At 33.8% G+C, this 15,306-nt stretch overlaps 1 protein-coding gene across 1 annotated transcript in view; it reads left to right on the forward strand.

Annotated features, from left to right (window-relative positions):
- The window catches only part of LOC123674823 (cadherin-87A-like), a 49,931-nt gene that overhangs the window by 17,811 nt on the left and 16,814 nt on the right, over positions 1-15,306 (forward strand). The window contains exons 12-19 of the mRNA XM_045609915.1: positions 3,443-3,612; positions 5,661-5,826; positions 6,417-6,573; positions 6,763-6,895; positions 7,482-7,661; positions 9,244-9,356; positions 9,751-9,972; positions 14,635-14,766. Of these exons, the coding sequence (XP_045465871.1) occupies positions 3,443-3,612; positions 5,661-5,826; positions 6,417-6,573; positions 6,763-6,895; positions 7,482-7,661; positions 9,244-9,356; positions 9,751-9,972; positions 14,635-14,766 (1,273 nt within the window). The remainder of the gene's footprint in view (positions 1-3,442; positions 3,613-5,660; positions 5,827-6,416; positions 6,574-6,762; positions 6,896-7,481; positions 7,662-9,243; positions 9,357-9,750; positions 9,973-14,634; positions 14,767-15,306) is intronic.

Raw genomic sequence — 15,306 nt, forward strand, 5'->3', positions numbered from 1 at the left:
TGCAAAAAAAGTTCTTCGTTTTCTAGAAAACCGAAAGTTCTTGTTTGGGACGTCCCTTTTCCTTCTTGCAGCAGCTTGCCATTCTAGAATTTGTCTAGGCAATCTTGTTTCAGGCATGCGTTGTATATGTCCGTATATATATTATATATACCATATAAGTTGTTTTGATTCTATTTCATCTGTTATGCTGCCTTCAATACCCATCCGCTGTTTTATAACATCATTTCTTATATGATCTTTCCTTGAAATACATAAAGACCTCCTCATCGCATCCATTTCGACCACTTCTACTCTCTCTCTCTATATCTTTTCGTGATTCGCCATGTTTCTGCCCCGTATAATGAGTTGCTCTTTACCATTGTGTCATATATTCTAAATTTCTGTTTTTTTTCTATTTCCTTACTTCAAAATATCCCATTCAGGCAACCAATGATCTTCTTTGCCTGAACAATACGTTTATCGATCTCTTTCGTATCCGTTCCGGTCTCGTCGAACGTTACACCCAAATATACGTATTCCTGACAGTGGGATATCTTCTGTCCATCCTCAAGATCCAAGCTTGCACCAACGCCTCCCACACACAGATACTGGGTTTTATTGATGTTGACTGACAGTCCCCAATAACTGTATTCTTCCACTAGTTTTCGCATCATGTACTCCATGCTTCTCTATCGTTAGCTAAAACGACCTGGTCATCGGAAAATTGGAGTGTGTAAACGTATCCATTCTTGAGCTCTATGCCCATCCTTTGAACCTTTCTCTTCCATCTATTCAAAGCTTTGGATATGTATATTTTGAAGAGGGTTGATGAAATGCAACATCCCTGCCTTAAGCCCTTCGTCACTGGAAACGCCTTGGTAACATATCTGCCCAATTTAATTTTAGATTTTGAGTCTTTATAGAGTTATTTCAATGCTTGTATGAATGTGTGATTTATATTAGACTGCTCAAGTACTTCCCACAGTTTTGAAATTGGAATGGTATCATATGGTTTTTGAAGGTCCACAAACGTTATATGTGTTTCCATGTTTCTAGCTGCCCTTTTCTCAATAACCTGTTTTAGACAGAATACATTATCAGTGCATGATCTTCCCGCACGAAATCCACTCTGCTCTTCCTCCTCTCTTTCTTTGAAATCCTACTCTATCAAATCACGTAAGATCCTTCCGTACAATCGGCTTAATGTACCAGTTACGGAAATGCCACGGTAGTTATTGCAGTCTTTTTTATTTCCTTTTTTATAGATGGATGAAATAAAGGCTATTTTCCACTATTCTGGCACAGGACCCCCATTAAGGAAGTGATTGAAGACATATGTTAGTCCCTCGAAAAGCTTTTTTGTTCTATTCTTCAGCATTTCCTCGTAGACGCCCTCTGGTCCACTGGATTTGTTGCTTTTAAGGCTTTTTACTGCCTTCTCTATAGTGTTGATTTCAACTTTTACTTCCTCTCCCTCCTCTATATTCACACCATGACTGTCGGAATTATCGATATATTGTGTTCTGGTTTCCTGTAACAATTTCTTATAGTGTTCTTTCCATACTGTTGGACGGATAATCTCCACATGTGCGCCAGATCTACCCGGATTCTTCAAAGATTTCAAGAAACCCCATATCTCAGAGCACTTTCTTCCACCGATGTAGGTATTGATATCTGGACATTTTTTGTCCCAGATGTTGTTCTTCTCAGTCTTTATCAGCTTTCTCAGGTAATTCTTGGTTTGTTTGTAGGTCACAAATCCAGTGAGCTACTTACGTGAATACCCTGTACAGGGTGGGCAAATTTCGATGTTTTAGCACTACAACTTTTAAACCAGATGAGATAGACTAAATCTGATACTCCATTCTCGGTCTCTTTTTTTGAGAAACTAACAAGAGTAGTATTCATTTTTGGCCACCTTCTTTTGTTTTCGAGTTATAAGCGAAAATTGGAAAAATGGCGATATCGAAAAACATTTATATCTCCGCCAATACTGATGCTAGAGCTCTGAAATTAAAACATTATACAGGCACTTTTTCAAGTAAAATCCAGTGGCGTGCTCGTATTTTCAAAAGGGTCTTTAATTACGAAGCTATGACCCAAAGTTATGTTTTTTCAAATGGGAACACTAGATTTTTGTGCCATTTTCTGAAAGCTTAATTTTTCCTGATTTCAAAAATATATAACATCGTATAATTCGTATTAAAATAAATAACAGAAAATGGTCAAAAACTTTTTTTTACTTAAGAGTCTCAATATTTCTATGGTTTCAACTGTTGATGAGCACAGAAAAATAGAGCTTTCAAGAGCAGTGTCCTTCCGTCAATCTGATTATTTCTATGCTTTTCACTTATTTCTACAAAATTCGAATCTATATTTATTTTATACAAATAGTTTCGAAAAGATAAACGAACTTGGAAAAAGTTTCCTAGGTAGCTTGAACACAGTTTCAAATATTCATCTATTGAAACATCGAGAAGAGGTGTCGATTGTGCATTGTGCAATTGTTGTCATTATCAGGTTAAATATCATTTCTTGTTTGTCTTGTTCGTAATTAAAATTGTTGAGTTCAATCATATATGCATTGTTTCATATGATGTTTAAAATGGATTGGTACTTGTGCGTATTGATTCTGGAGACCTATGTAAATAATCTCCTGATACATGCATCTCAATACAACTCTTTCGATTGAAAAATTCGATCTTGTGGTTACTCCGTTATTTCCAAATCAATTTTTAGATGAAAAATTTATAAAACATATCTAGATTCGAATTTTGTAGAAATATGTGAAAAGCATAGAAATAATCAGATTGAAGGAAGGACAGTGCAATTTTTCTGTGTTCATCAACAGTTGAAACCATAGAAATATTGAGAATCTTAGGTGAAAAGAGGTTTTAGGCCATTTTTTATTATTTATATTAATCCGAATCATACGATATTATATATTTTTGAAATCAGGAATTAGAAAATGACACAAAACTCTAGTGTTCCCATTTAAAAAAACATAACTTTGGGTCATAGCTTCGTAATTAAAAACCCTTTTGAAAATACGAATACGCCACTGGATTGTACGTAAAAAAGTGCCTGTATAATGTTTCAATTTCAGAGCTCCATAATCAGTATTAGCGAAGATATAAAAGTTTTTCGATATCGCCATTTTTCCAATTTTCGCTTATAACTCGAAAACAAAAAAAGGTGGCGAAAAATGAATACTACCCTTGTTAGTTTCCCAGAAAAAGAGATCGAGAATGGGGTATCAGATTTTGTCTATCTCATCTGGTTTAAAAGTTGTAGTGCTAAAACATCGAAATTTGCCCACCATGTACAATAGAAATTTGACAGTAAATAAGATAATAATAATCAGGAAGGCAATAAAGTTTTTATTTAGGATCTTCATTTTGAATTAATATTTCAGTGGAATATTTCGAATCCGACGTTTTCATTACATACTTTTTCGTTTTAGGTGTTTTTCTGTGCAATCTACATCAACAAATAAACAAACACTAAATGGAATCATTACTATTAAAAAGACAGAAACACAGGAATGTCCAGATTTCGAGAAATTTGATGCAATAGTACTCAATCTCAAGGCCATCGATGAAAATACCAAATTAGGGGATGATTCGACAACAGGTAATGTGAAGTTGTTTATATCCCTGAACAGCACCACAACAAAGGCTGAAAAAATGCAGTTATATGTCGTCACGCCAAGCACTCTTTGATACCGGGATGCATTTTAAAAGGATAATTTAAATTTTTTTCAGATCAGGCATATTTTAGTTGGGTTTTTATTTAATTTCTCAATTTAGCTCTCTCATTTAATAGGTTTTGCATTTATAATTCTTTAGATCATTAGGTAGTTTATTTCTCCCCACGATATACAGGATGGCCACTTTTTCAATGGGATTTTATTGGTAACTTTTAAACCATAAGAGTTAGAAGGTCGGTCAAATGGAGAAAAAGTTGCATGCATAGAAGCATTATCAAGCAGTTCAAACAAATCGAGATTATCAGGGCCGGTTATTGAGATATCATAAGAAAAGTGAATTCTGTCATTTTGATTTTTCTTTTTTTCCCACTTTATTTCAAATATTATCAAAAAATGTTACAGGAATTTTTTATTCGACAGTAAATTGTTCTCAATTTGACGTAATCAGATTTCGTATCCAACGTTTCGTGCTCTCTGGGCCACCCTCAACCTCATTTTTTCCAATACGGACCTGTATATTTTATGACACTTTTCGTAATAACTTTCAACGCTGAATTCAACGATATATCATACAATGTCATTCAAAGTTGATTTTCAGATGATTTTGACCCTTACCCAATTTTCTTTGGGTCGGATCTGTAGTGAATGCAATTTATCAAAAACTGCTGTTAATAAAATAGTCAAGAGACGCGAATACAATGATTTTAAATTTGAATACCAAGCCTTGCAAAACTTATATCATAATGATATCAAAATAAAGTTCGATTCTGTAATTTGTATTAACGGAACAAATGACAAATCCAACAATAGTGATTTCTCGCGAGATAAAGAATGTATTGGAAGGTATTCAAGAAGACAAAATAAGCAAATGTATAAGAAGTATGGGTTCCGGAACCGTTAAGTGCATTTAACAAAATGTTGGACATTTTGAACACTTACTTCATTCATATTCATTTACTTTCGAATAATCATTCGATTTTTCTTTCATTGAATGATAATTCGTTTAATTATTATGAATTGAAATATGTAAATAATTATTACTTGTTTCTTGATTTGATTCTGATATGTTCCATTTAGTTCAAGATGAGTAAGATGATTTTCTCATCGAAATGTATTGCATGTTGTTAATTAAACTAAAGATACCTAAATGTAATACAGATCCGACCCAAAAAAATTTGGATAAGGGTCAAAATCACCTGAAAATCAACTTTGAATGACATTATATGCTATATCGTTGAATTCAGCGTTGAAAGTTATTTCGAAAAGTGTCATAAAATATACAGGTTCGTATTGAAAAAAATAAGGTTGAGGGTGGCCCAGAGAGCATGAAACGTTGGTTACGAAATCTGATTACGTCAAATTGAGAACAATTTACTATCGAATAAAAAAGTCCTGTAACATTATTTGATAATATTTGAAATAAAGTGGGAAAAAAAGAAAAATCAAAATGACAGAATTCACTTTTCTTATGATATCTCAATAACCGGCCCTGATAATCTCGAATTGTTTGAACTGCTTGATAATGCTTCTATGCATGCAACTTTTTCTCTATTTGACCGACCTTCTAACTCTTATGGTTTAAAAGTTACCAATACAATCCCATTGAAAAATTGGCCACCCTGTATAGTCAACACAATTTAATTTTTGATTCTTCTATGAATTGTTGGTTTATGCACAAATAATAAATAGTATTCGAATTTGGGATTTCACGTTAACTTCAATAATATTTTATTTCAACTGTAGGTATAAATGTAAATGAAAGCCGACATTCAGACTAAACAAGGTACCTGTGCAAAATATCTAATTTTTGAGAATAACCATCTCAATTAATATACTCTACCTACAGAAATTTTATTGAATAATTGAAAATCTCATTTTGATCTGTTTTTTTCCATAAAAATTTCTCATTTAGACTACTGTCGAAAAGGATGCTTCTGAACTCAAAATGATTTTTTCCATTCACATGTTTCAGTTCCTGCTACAATCAATATTGGGGATTTGAATGACAACACACCATATTTTATAGATTCTTCATTGAAGGATTTAGCAGTTACAGATGGTACTAAAGATGTAACTAAAATCGGAGTGATCTCTAGCCATGATGATGACATCAGTGATGAACCTCTTTACTCTATCACGTAAGAATTAACTTAAAGTATTACTTCAGACCATTATGGCACCAAAAAACATCCTAAACCCAACCTGAATGCTAAAAATAATTTTTTGCACCTTCCAGTTTTCTGGATTACTCGCAGTGTATGTTTCCAAAACAGTAGGTCTTATTTAACGGTCGCTAGGTCGATGCCAAAATTTCTTATCAATCTCTCCTTCATATTTCATTTGATTTAGAAATATAGCTGAAAATTACCATTCCAAAAATATAACATACTTGATTATTTTCTGAAGCCATATTTGAAGTCCCAATAGATGGCCGGGTAGGTCGCTTATATATTATATCTTTTAATCTTCCCTAGAGATAAAAGTTCATGGACGACAGACGTTAGGTCAGACAACCTAACCGGCCACCTGTAGGAATATCGAACATGACCTTAGAAAAATATCGGGTATGCTATATTTCTGGAATAGTAATTTTTAGCTCAATCGGAATATGTAAATATTTCAATTTCTGTCACAATATGTCGCTCGCATTCCAGCAATTTAAAATTTCAACGAAATATATTTTCAGAAATTATTTTCTGAATATATTTTGAGAAATTCTTGTTTTCAGGCCACTTGACACTACTGCTGACTGGGTAGATATTGATGAGAAAACCGGACAACTTACTGTCAAAAAAGGTGTGGAAATAGATTGTGACAAACCGAAAAGAAAAGATATAAAATTCATTGTCACAGTAAATGATACCATACACGTTAATAAAACACAGGTACTATATATATTATAATTAGGAAAGTTGGTTGATGTCTGAAATTAATTGTAATTTTAGATGGATAATAGACAATTGAAGGTACTTTTTCCGGAATTCAACAATTGTCTGTTACCCATTAAATATTATGCTATCACAGTATACATATTATGATCTCTGAATCCAACAATTCATTATAAAAAATTTCAGCTCTCCATTAGAATCGATGATACAAACGACGAATATCCACAAATTATTTATGATCATACAGAGGAAAAAATCGATGAATTATCCACAAAAGGCACTGTAGCTACTTTGAAGTCTACTGATGACGATAGAGATGGTAAATTTTATGATGAAATGTTAAAATAAATACACTTCTGTTCACTGTCACTTTCAGAAATAGAAAGTTACTTTTCTGACAATGAGAACATCAAAAACATCGACGATGTTAATCTCATTTCAAACTGGGCCTGTCTCAGTCTATTTTGACGCCATTTTCAGGTCTCTTTTATTCTTTTTGGGCTGTTTTCTGACACGATTGCAAATAGCTTTCTTGACGATTGTTACAGGGCTAACAACATTGAAGTTATTTTTGAGGTTATGTTTATATTTGTGTCATAAATATTCGACAGATTACTATAACATTTTCTGTACAAATTTGACAGATGAGGACAAACGCACGTGGTATCATTCATCCTTAACGAACTCAACCGAGATTCAAAGCTTCCTGAAGTTTTTAGGAAAGCACTTACGTGATGTCCAAAGCTTTTAAGCACTCGTCAATTATGCGAATATTTAGCTCTTGGAGACCGCAGAACTGTATAAGTGGTTTTCAAGGGTGCCATGTACCTACTCATAAATGAATGAGCGTTCCACTTCTTCACGTTAGTGATATGGCATCATTTCTTGAAAAAGTTTTGTTTCAGATCCAAACAATCGAGTTGTTTTTAAGTTCGAAACTAACTTAACGAACGAAGCCTCAAATAGATTTGCTATAAGCAGTGATGGTATTGTATCTGTTGCATTGAGGAATGGAGCCATACTAGATAGAGACAACGGAGCTGGTAGTTACATTCTGCCGATTGTGGCATATGACAACCCAAATGGTATGTATCAAGAAAATTATTAGCCATCTGGCTAAGTAATCAGTTTTTCAAGTGGAAGGCTGCGATAATTCAAAATGCCCTTTTTTGAGTTATCTCGTTGTCAAGGATTTATGACATACGTTTGTCATTGAATGAAAATATTCATCGAATATGCACTACACAGAAGCGGAAAAATTTGTAATATTTCTATTTATGTGAAAAACAATAAAAATAAAAATGCTACAAAAAGGAAATATATGGAGTTTCATCTAAATCATCAAATTTCAATTTATAATGAAAAACGTATGTCATATCGTTGCTAACGAGATAACTCAAAAAAGGGCATTTTGAGTTGGTTCTTCAAATTCGAAACTCTGTGCTACTGAGAATAAGAGAGATAGACCAAACATATGTTACATATTCGAAGTCAGGGAAAAAAGAGCTAGTCAAATATACGAAAATATACATGTTCCATTTGAAAAAATGAAGTTGCAATCAATATGTTGCCTACTCTGTATATATTTCGTTTTGTGAAATCATTTTAAAAAACAATAGTCGATTTCGTGAAACTTTTTTTTTTTTGTACCTCTTTCATTAACAAAGTTGAAGGAGGGTCGAATTATGTTGGAAAACCCGGTACCTATAGACTTATCAAACATGGACTATATGGAAACATCTGAATATTGCATAGGATGAAGTCGTCAAGTAAGCTGTCAAAGTTTGAATGACGACTTCGGTCTCCACAATCTTTCGAACAAATAAGTCCTTATACAGGGTGATTCACCACGATGACCTATTAGACGTTTATGGAAACCTTATCATAATTTTGTGCTGAAAATTTGTATGTTGGGATTTGAGACAATGATCTTCCTCCCTAAAATAATTTCAGATCTACAATTTCCTGTTATACCGGAAACATACTACTACTTCCTTATTACAAATGGCATTCACGTTGGGCACAGTTCCCCAGTTCAGTCTAGACTCTACCAAATCATAGAGACTGATCTCAGCGCAATTAAAATTGATTGAAATATTTTTTGGGAAAAAGTACTTCATATATCCCTCGTGCTTGCCAAAATATGGAAAATTTTTCCTCCTGAACTTTGTACAGTCGGGAAAATATTCGAGTATTTGGTAAGCACTCGGAATATAAATATTGACTATTTCCCGAATTGTGAAATGAAGCAATCAGAGACCACCAATTTCCGAATGAATTCTGTGATAGATGAGTGAATATTGAACGAAATCTTTTGTATCGCGAATATTTTTTGTTTGATCTCCATAATGGTTTTTATTTCGTCATATAGCAATAATTCTCATGATTTTTGCTGAAAGTTAAAGAAAATATAAATTTTCTGATCACTCGAATGACCTTAATCGTTATTTACCTTCGAAAATACCAATTTCGATCAAATTCAGGCAGGAAGATGATAATATCATAGAATTGTTAAGGTAAACCTGCCAACTTTGCTTAGATGACATTCAATGAATTCTAAGGATGCGTAACTAAGAAAATCGACATGAAAATTACTGACGGAGTATCATGTTAGTAATTTCGTTCAGAGTTATTCGAAATAAAGAATAAATTCAACGAATATTTCAGGAATTTTACAGCACACTGCTCACGTAGATTTGAAGGTCATTCTAAACGATTTGGATAATAACATACCTGTATTGGAAGAGAAAACTCTGGATTGTGTGGAAAATTTGAAGAAAGTGAGTAATATATATTATATACATAGTACTTTCAGTTTGATTAATGATCTGATACAAAATTTTCCATTGATCTCTTCATTCTACGAAAACTCTGAAAAAATATTAACTTTTTGTAATAAACTATCACATTTTAAGTTTAAAATAAAAAAATTTATACGTAGCCTGAAGTCTGAGGTATTCTTGGAAGAGTGTGAGAACATATTTATGAATCACTTAAGAAACTCAGAATCTTCAAATGAAAAACTTATGATACATTGTGTATTGATTCGAAGATTTCGTCATATTTCATATAGAATTTTTATCTGAAATTATAATAAAAATATGGAAATTTCATATCAGATTTAATCAAATCTCTTTTAAATCAAATAAGAAAAAAAATAGTTAATCTTTTCAGGATGAAATACTTGGTAATATCATCGCCATTGATCCTGATGAAGATGGTCCAAATTCGGATGTCACATTTGATTTGACAACTGTTGTACCCATCAATAATGAAAATAAAAATCAATTAGATGAAGAATTCTTCAATCTGGCTAAAACTGGTGCTAAAACTGCTACAATCAAAATAGTGAAGAATTTGGAAGGCTATTGGGGTGTGTACAATTTAACCATAAGGGTGAGTCCTTTATATGATTAAACTATACCCATACTTCATACATAGGTGGAACAAATATTTATTATAGCCCCCTTACCAATTACTATCATTTTAATTTCATCATTCTGAATATTGAATCATTGATATATATTTTTGAGGAAATCTTTTAGGTATTCTTCGGGTTCCTAAACAATGAAATTTCATTTCGATTAGGACCCTGATTTAACCATATCCCCACTTCGAAATTATTCAAAGCCCTTGTAGTATTATGCTCAAAAAAAATGATAACTGTTTCGTCATCTGTTTCTTGACTTTCTGATCTTCTGATTCTTAAAAAGACATATAGGTACCTACAAGTTTTATTTTAATACTTACTCAAATTTTTCGGATTCTGACCTCTTACATAGAAAACACTTGCAAAAATATACTGACAGAGAAACTGCAATTTGAATTTTATTTTTTTTTTGGTAAAAAAAGAAGTAAATTATTGAATTTGAAGAAAAAAATCTTGAAGGTCTTTTCATGTAAACAAATTTTGTTGCTTAAATATTGTAGTCGTTTTGAAGTTGAACCCCAAGAAATTGATTCATAGAGTATCACTACGCCACGTGTCAAAGGTCGCTTGGATGGCTTCAAGGAGTTTACATTCTCATTTCTTCAAGTTTCTCGAAAAAAGCTTCTTTTTGCAATGGTCAGGCATTATGTGAGCAAGTGCGCATCAGGCGTTTCTTCCTCCTCCCAATCTGCACCCCTCAGTTTCAGATGAACCTATTCTCATAAGTTGCTTCTTGAGACGGCTGTATTCTGTAAGGATGCCAGTCAGAAGGTGCAACATATCCTTAATGAGCTTTTCACATTGTTTGGATTTTTCACTATTCAAGTTCCAATGGCTAGCAAATGCATTGGTTTATTCGTTTCCTTTGATTCCCAAGTGACCTTCGGCATTATCGTATCAATTTTGAAGTTCAATATTTTGGTAGCATCATGACTACCATAATACAGGGTGGCCACTTTTTCAATGGGATTGTATTGGTAACTTTTAAACCATAAGAGTTAGAAGGTGGGTCAAATGGAGAAAAAGTTGCATTTTTAGAAGCATTATCGAGCAGTTCGAACAAATCGAGATTATCAGGGCCGGTTATCGAGATATCATAAGAAAAGTAAATTCTGTCATTTTGATTTTTTCTTTTTTTCCCACTTTATTTCAAATATTATCAAAAAATGTTACAGGAATTGTTTATTCGACAGTAAATTGTTCTCAATTTGACGTAATCAGATTTCGTATCCAACGTTTCGTGCTCTCTGGGCCACCCTCAACCTCATTATTTTCAATACGGACCTGCATATTTTATGACACTTTTCGAAATGACTTTTAAAGCTAAATTCAACGATATACCTATCATACAATCTCATTCAAACTTGATATTCAGGTGATTTTGACCCTTATCCAAATTTCTTTGGGTCGGATCTGTATTACATTTAGGTATCTTTAGTTTAATTAACAACATGCAATACATTTCGATGAGAAAATCAACTTACTCATCTTGAACTAAATGGAACATATCAGAATCAAATCAAGAAACAAGTAATAATTATTTAGGTACATATTTCAATTCATAATAATTAAACTAATTATCATTTAATGAAAAAAAAATCGAATGATTATTCGAAAGTAAATGAAAGTGAATGAAGTAAGTGTTCGAAATGTCCACCATTTTGTAAAATGCACTTAACGGTTCTGGAACCCATACTCCTTATACATTTGCTTATTTCGTCTTCTTGAATACCTTCCAATACATTCTCAATCTTCTCGCGAGAAATCACTATTGTTGGATTTGTCATTTGTTCCTTTAAAACAAATTACAGAATCGAACTTTATTTTGATATCATTACGATATAAGTTTTGCAAGGCTTGGTATTCAAATTTAAAATCATTGTATTCGCGTCTCTTGACTATTTCATTAACAGCAGTTCTTGATAATTTGCATTCACTACAGATCCGACCCAATGAAAATAGGATAAGGGTCAAAATCACCTGAAAACCAACTTTGAATGACATTGTATGATATATCGTTGAATTCAGCGTCAAAAGTTATTTTGAAAAGTGTCATAAAATATACGGGTCCGTATTGAAAAAAATGAGGTTGAGGGTGGCCCAGAGAGCACGAAACGTTGGATACGAAATTTGATTAAGTCAAATTGAGAACAATTTACTGTCGAATAAAAAATTCCTGTGACATTTTTTGATAATATTTGAAATAAAGTGGGAAAAAAAGAAAAATCAAAATGACAGAATTCACTTTTCTTATGATATCTCAATAACCGGCCCTGATAATCTCGATTTGTTTGAACGGCTTGATAATGCTTCTATGCATGCAAATTTTTCTCCATTTGACCGACCTTCTAAGTCTTATGGTTTGAAAGTTACCAATACAATCCCATTGAAAAAGTGGCCACCCTGTATATTGCAATGTAACATTTCTTTTTAAATTAATTTTCACACATCTATCGATGCGAGTATTTCCGCTCGAAAGTCACTCGAGCCTGACTATGAACATCAAGAAATAAGCGGAGACGTCGAATATTTCCGCAATGATCATGCACAAGATATTTCCCTTATAGCTTATATACTAACTGACAAAGAAACTGCAACATCCAGAAGGAGCTGTTTAAATTCGAATTTTTTTTGGTTAAACATAGATAGCATAGCGAGGAGTATATGATTGAAGTTTGGAGAAAGAAATCGTGAAGGTTTTTTCATGTAAACAATTTTTGTTACTTAAATATTGTAGTCGTTTCTTGCAAAATTTTTAAATTTTACATCAAACCAGCTGTTCGAGAAAATCCAAATTGGATGTTTAGTTGTTTTTGAAAGGCCAAGAGCACGTGTACACGGAATTTATCGCCAGCTAAGTGAATTTGAAAGAGATAGAATTATTGGTCTACAGGAGGCGGTGTTGTCATTTCGACCAATCGCTAACCGTACGAACAGAAATGCAAATACTGTTCTGAGATGTTGTCAAGCATGGTTTTTTGATAATGCTCAAAATCGAAGAAGAGTAGGCACCGGACATCGAAGGGGCGCCAATGAAGTTCAAGATTGACCTCTAAGACTTATGGCCATTAGAGACCGATTTGTGACAACTCGATCTTTAACTGATGAGTGGTTAGGAGAACAAGACCATTTTGTAACTGACCGAACGGTTTACCTTCGGATAAGGTCTTTTGGACTGCAGCATTATCGATCCCATCTTGTGTTGCCTCTGACGGTTGAGCATCGCCAGCAACGATTACATTGGTGCAGAGAACGGAATGGCATCAGGTCGTCTTTTCTGACGAATCTCGATTCTCCTTGGGTACACATGATGGCCAAAGAAGGGTTAGACGACGTCGGGGAGAAATACGTGAACCTCAGTTTTATGTTGAGCGTCTTGTACACCGGACAATAGGCGTTATGGTATGGGGTGCTATTGCACTTGGAAGTAGGTCACGTTTATTCTTTATTCGAGTCTTTATTCGAGGTAACATGACAACGCTGCGTTACCTTCAAGAAATAATAGAGCCATATGTTCTCCCTTACCTTAGCCGGCTCGAGAATCCAATATTTCAGCAAGGTAATGCTCGACCTCATGTTGCCAGAGTTAGTTTAAACTTTTTCGAAGCGAGTCATGTGAATCTTTTGGCATGGCCGCCCAGATCCCCCGATCTTTCGCCCATAGAGCATGTATGGGACATAACGGGTAGAGACTTGGAAATTTACCCCAGCCCCCACAGACTTTGGCGGCTCTGAGACATGAAGTACAGGTAGCTTGGGATAATATCCCTCAAGAAGAAATAGACTACTTATTGCATCAATGCCGAGACGTGTTGAGGAGTGAAAAGATAATCGCATTATTAACAAATTTAAAAAAAATTGTGAACCCTTCGTTTTTTCCCCAAATTTCAATAATTTTCTCCTTGCTATGCTATCTAAGTTTTACCGAAAAAAATTCAAAATTTAGACAGCTCCTTCTGGGTGTTTCTTGGCAGTTAGTATATAAAGCTAATCCTCAGTTCATCTGAAATCGCAAATCAATCTGTTGTCCTTTTTTTTTTCGGAAACTTGTTTATATTCTTCTGTTGGAGATTGAATTCAGTCAAAAATAATAGTATAATTTAAAACAAGCTACAGAATGGGTTCCTATTCCAAAATGATGGCGAAACGCGAACGCATGAGTGTTGGAATTGCCTTCTGCAACGAGTATTAGACGATATTTTCTCTATTTCAGTCAACTTTTGTGAAATATTGTCGAAATTCAATGAAAAATTCAGATAATATCTCAAAGTGACTTTTGTATTGTAGCTTGGCAGTTGGTGTATCTGTTACGAAAAGTGACAGATTACGGATTTTGAATTTGAATCGTACCTTTCGAATTTTGGAAAAATTTACAATTACGCATTAAATTCTTGAATTATATCTAACGAAGTCGATTTAACACCACCAGAATTAAGAGAAATTGCGAATAATGTTGCAAGTCATTTCTGAAAACTGAAAACGATGCTGTAATAAGTTCATTACAGCACTGTTTTTAGAACTGTAATGAACTCATTACGATACTGAAATAGAGAAACCTATTATTATTACTATTTTCGTTAACATAAAATAAATTATTGAATAATTCCTTCTTATTTTCGTTATTTCAGACCAAAGACAAGGGTAATGCAGAAAATTTCAAGGACAACATAATCACACTCACTGTGGACAAGTTCAATTTCAAGCAACCCGTCTTCGATTTTCCAAGTACAGATAATGACAAAAAAATCACCATTGATAAGGTAGTTGAATAAATAACTTATTTATCGTACAAGTACAAGAAGTAGAATAACATTAGTCACTTATATATTATTTTCGCATAAAAATATGGTCTGTGAAATAGTACCAACAGTAAATTGCTCGAGAAGCAATTAATCCCGGGCCCCCCCTAAAATTCTGCTGGCCACCTCTAAAATTTGACATACTAAGGCTAAAAGATTAGCAGAACTATAATTTCGCATAACTTTAGCCACCCAAAAAACAAATCCGGAACCCTCTTGGCCGCCACTGTTTTTAAAAGCTGACGTTGCCACTGCTCTACAGAACGAGAAATCACTGTGGCTTAAATGTATGTAGGTAAACCTTTGATCCTTCGATTCAATTCACCGGATGCACTGAACTACATAACTTTTCTGGTCATAACCAAAGAACTTAGTTGCAGCAAGATGCAGTAGCTCCACACACATACAATGTGTCTCTGCCACGAGTTCGTGAAATTCTTTCAGACAAATCTATCTCCAGTTCTCTAATTCATTGCCCCCGCAATCCTGATTTGCCTCCTA

Source organism: Harmonia axyridis, chromosome 3, assembly GCF_914767665.1.
Source record: "Harmonia axyridis chromosome 3, icHarAxyr1.1, whole genome shotgun sequence".
Lineage (NCBI taxonomy): Eukaryota > Metazoa > Arthropoda > Insecta > Coleoptera > Coccinellidae > Harmonia > Harmonia axyridis.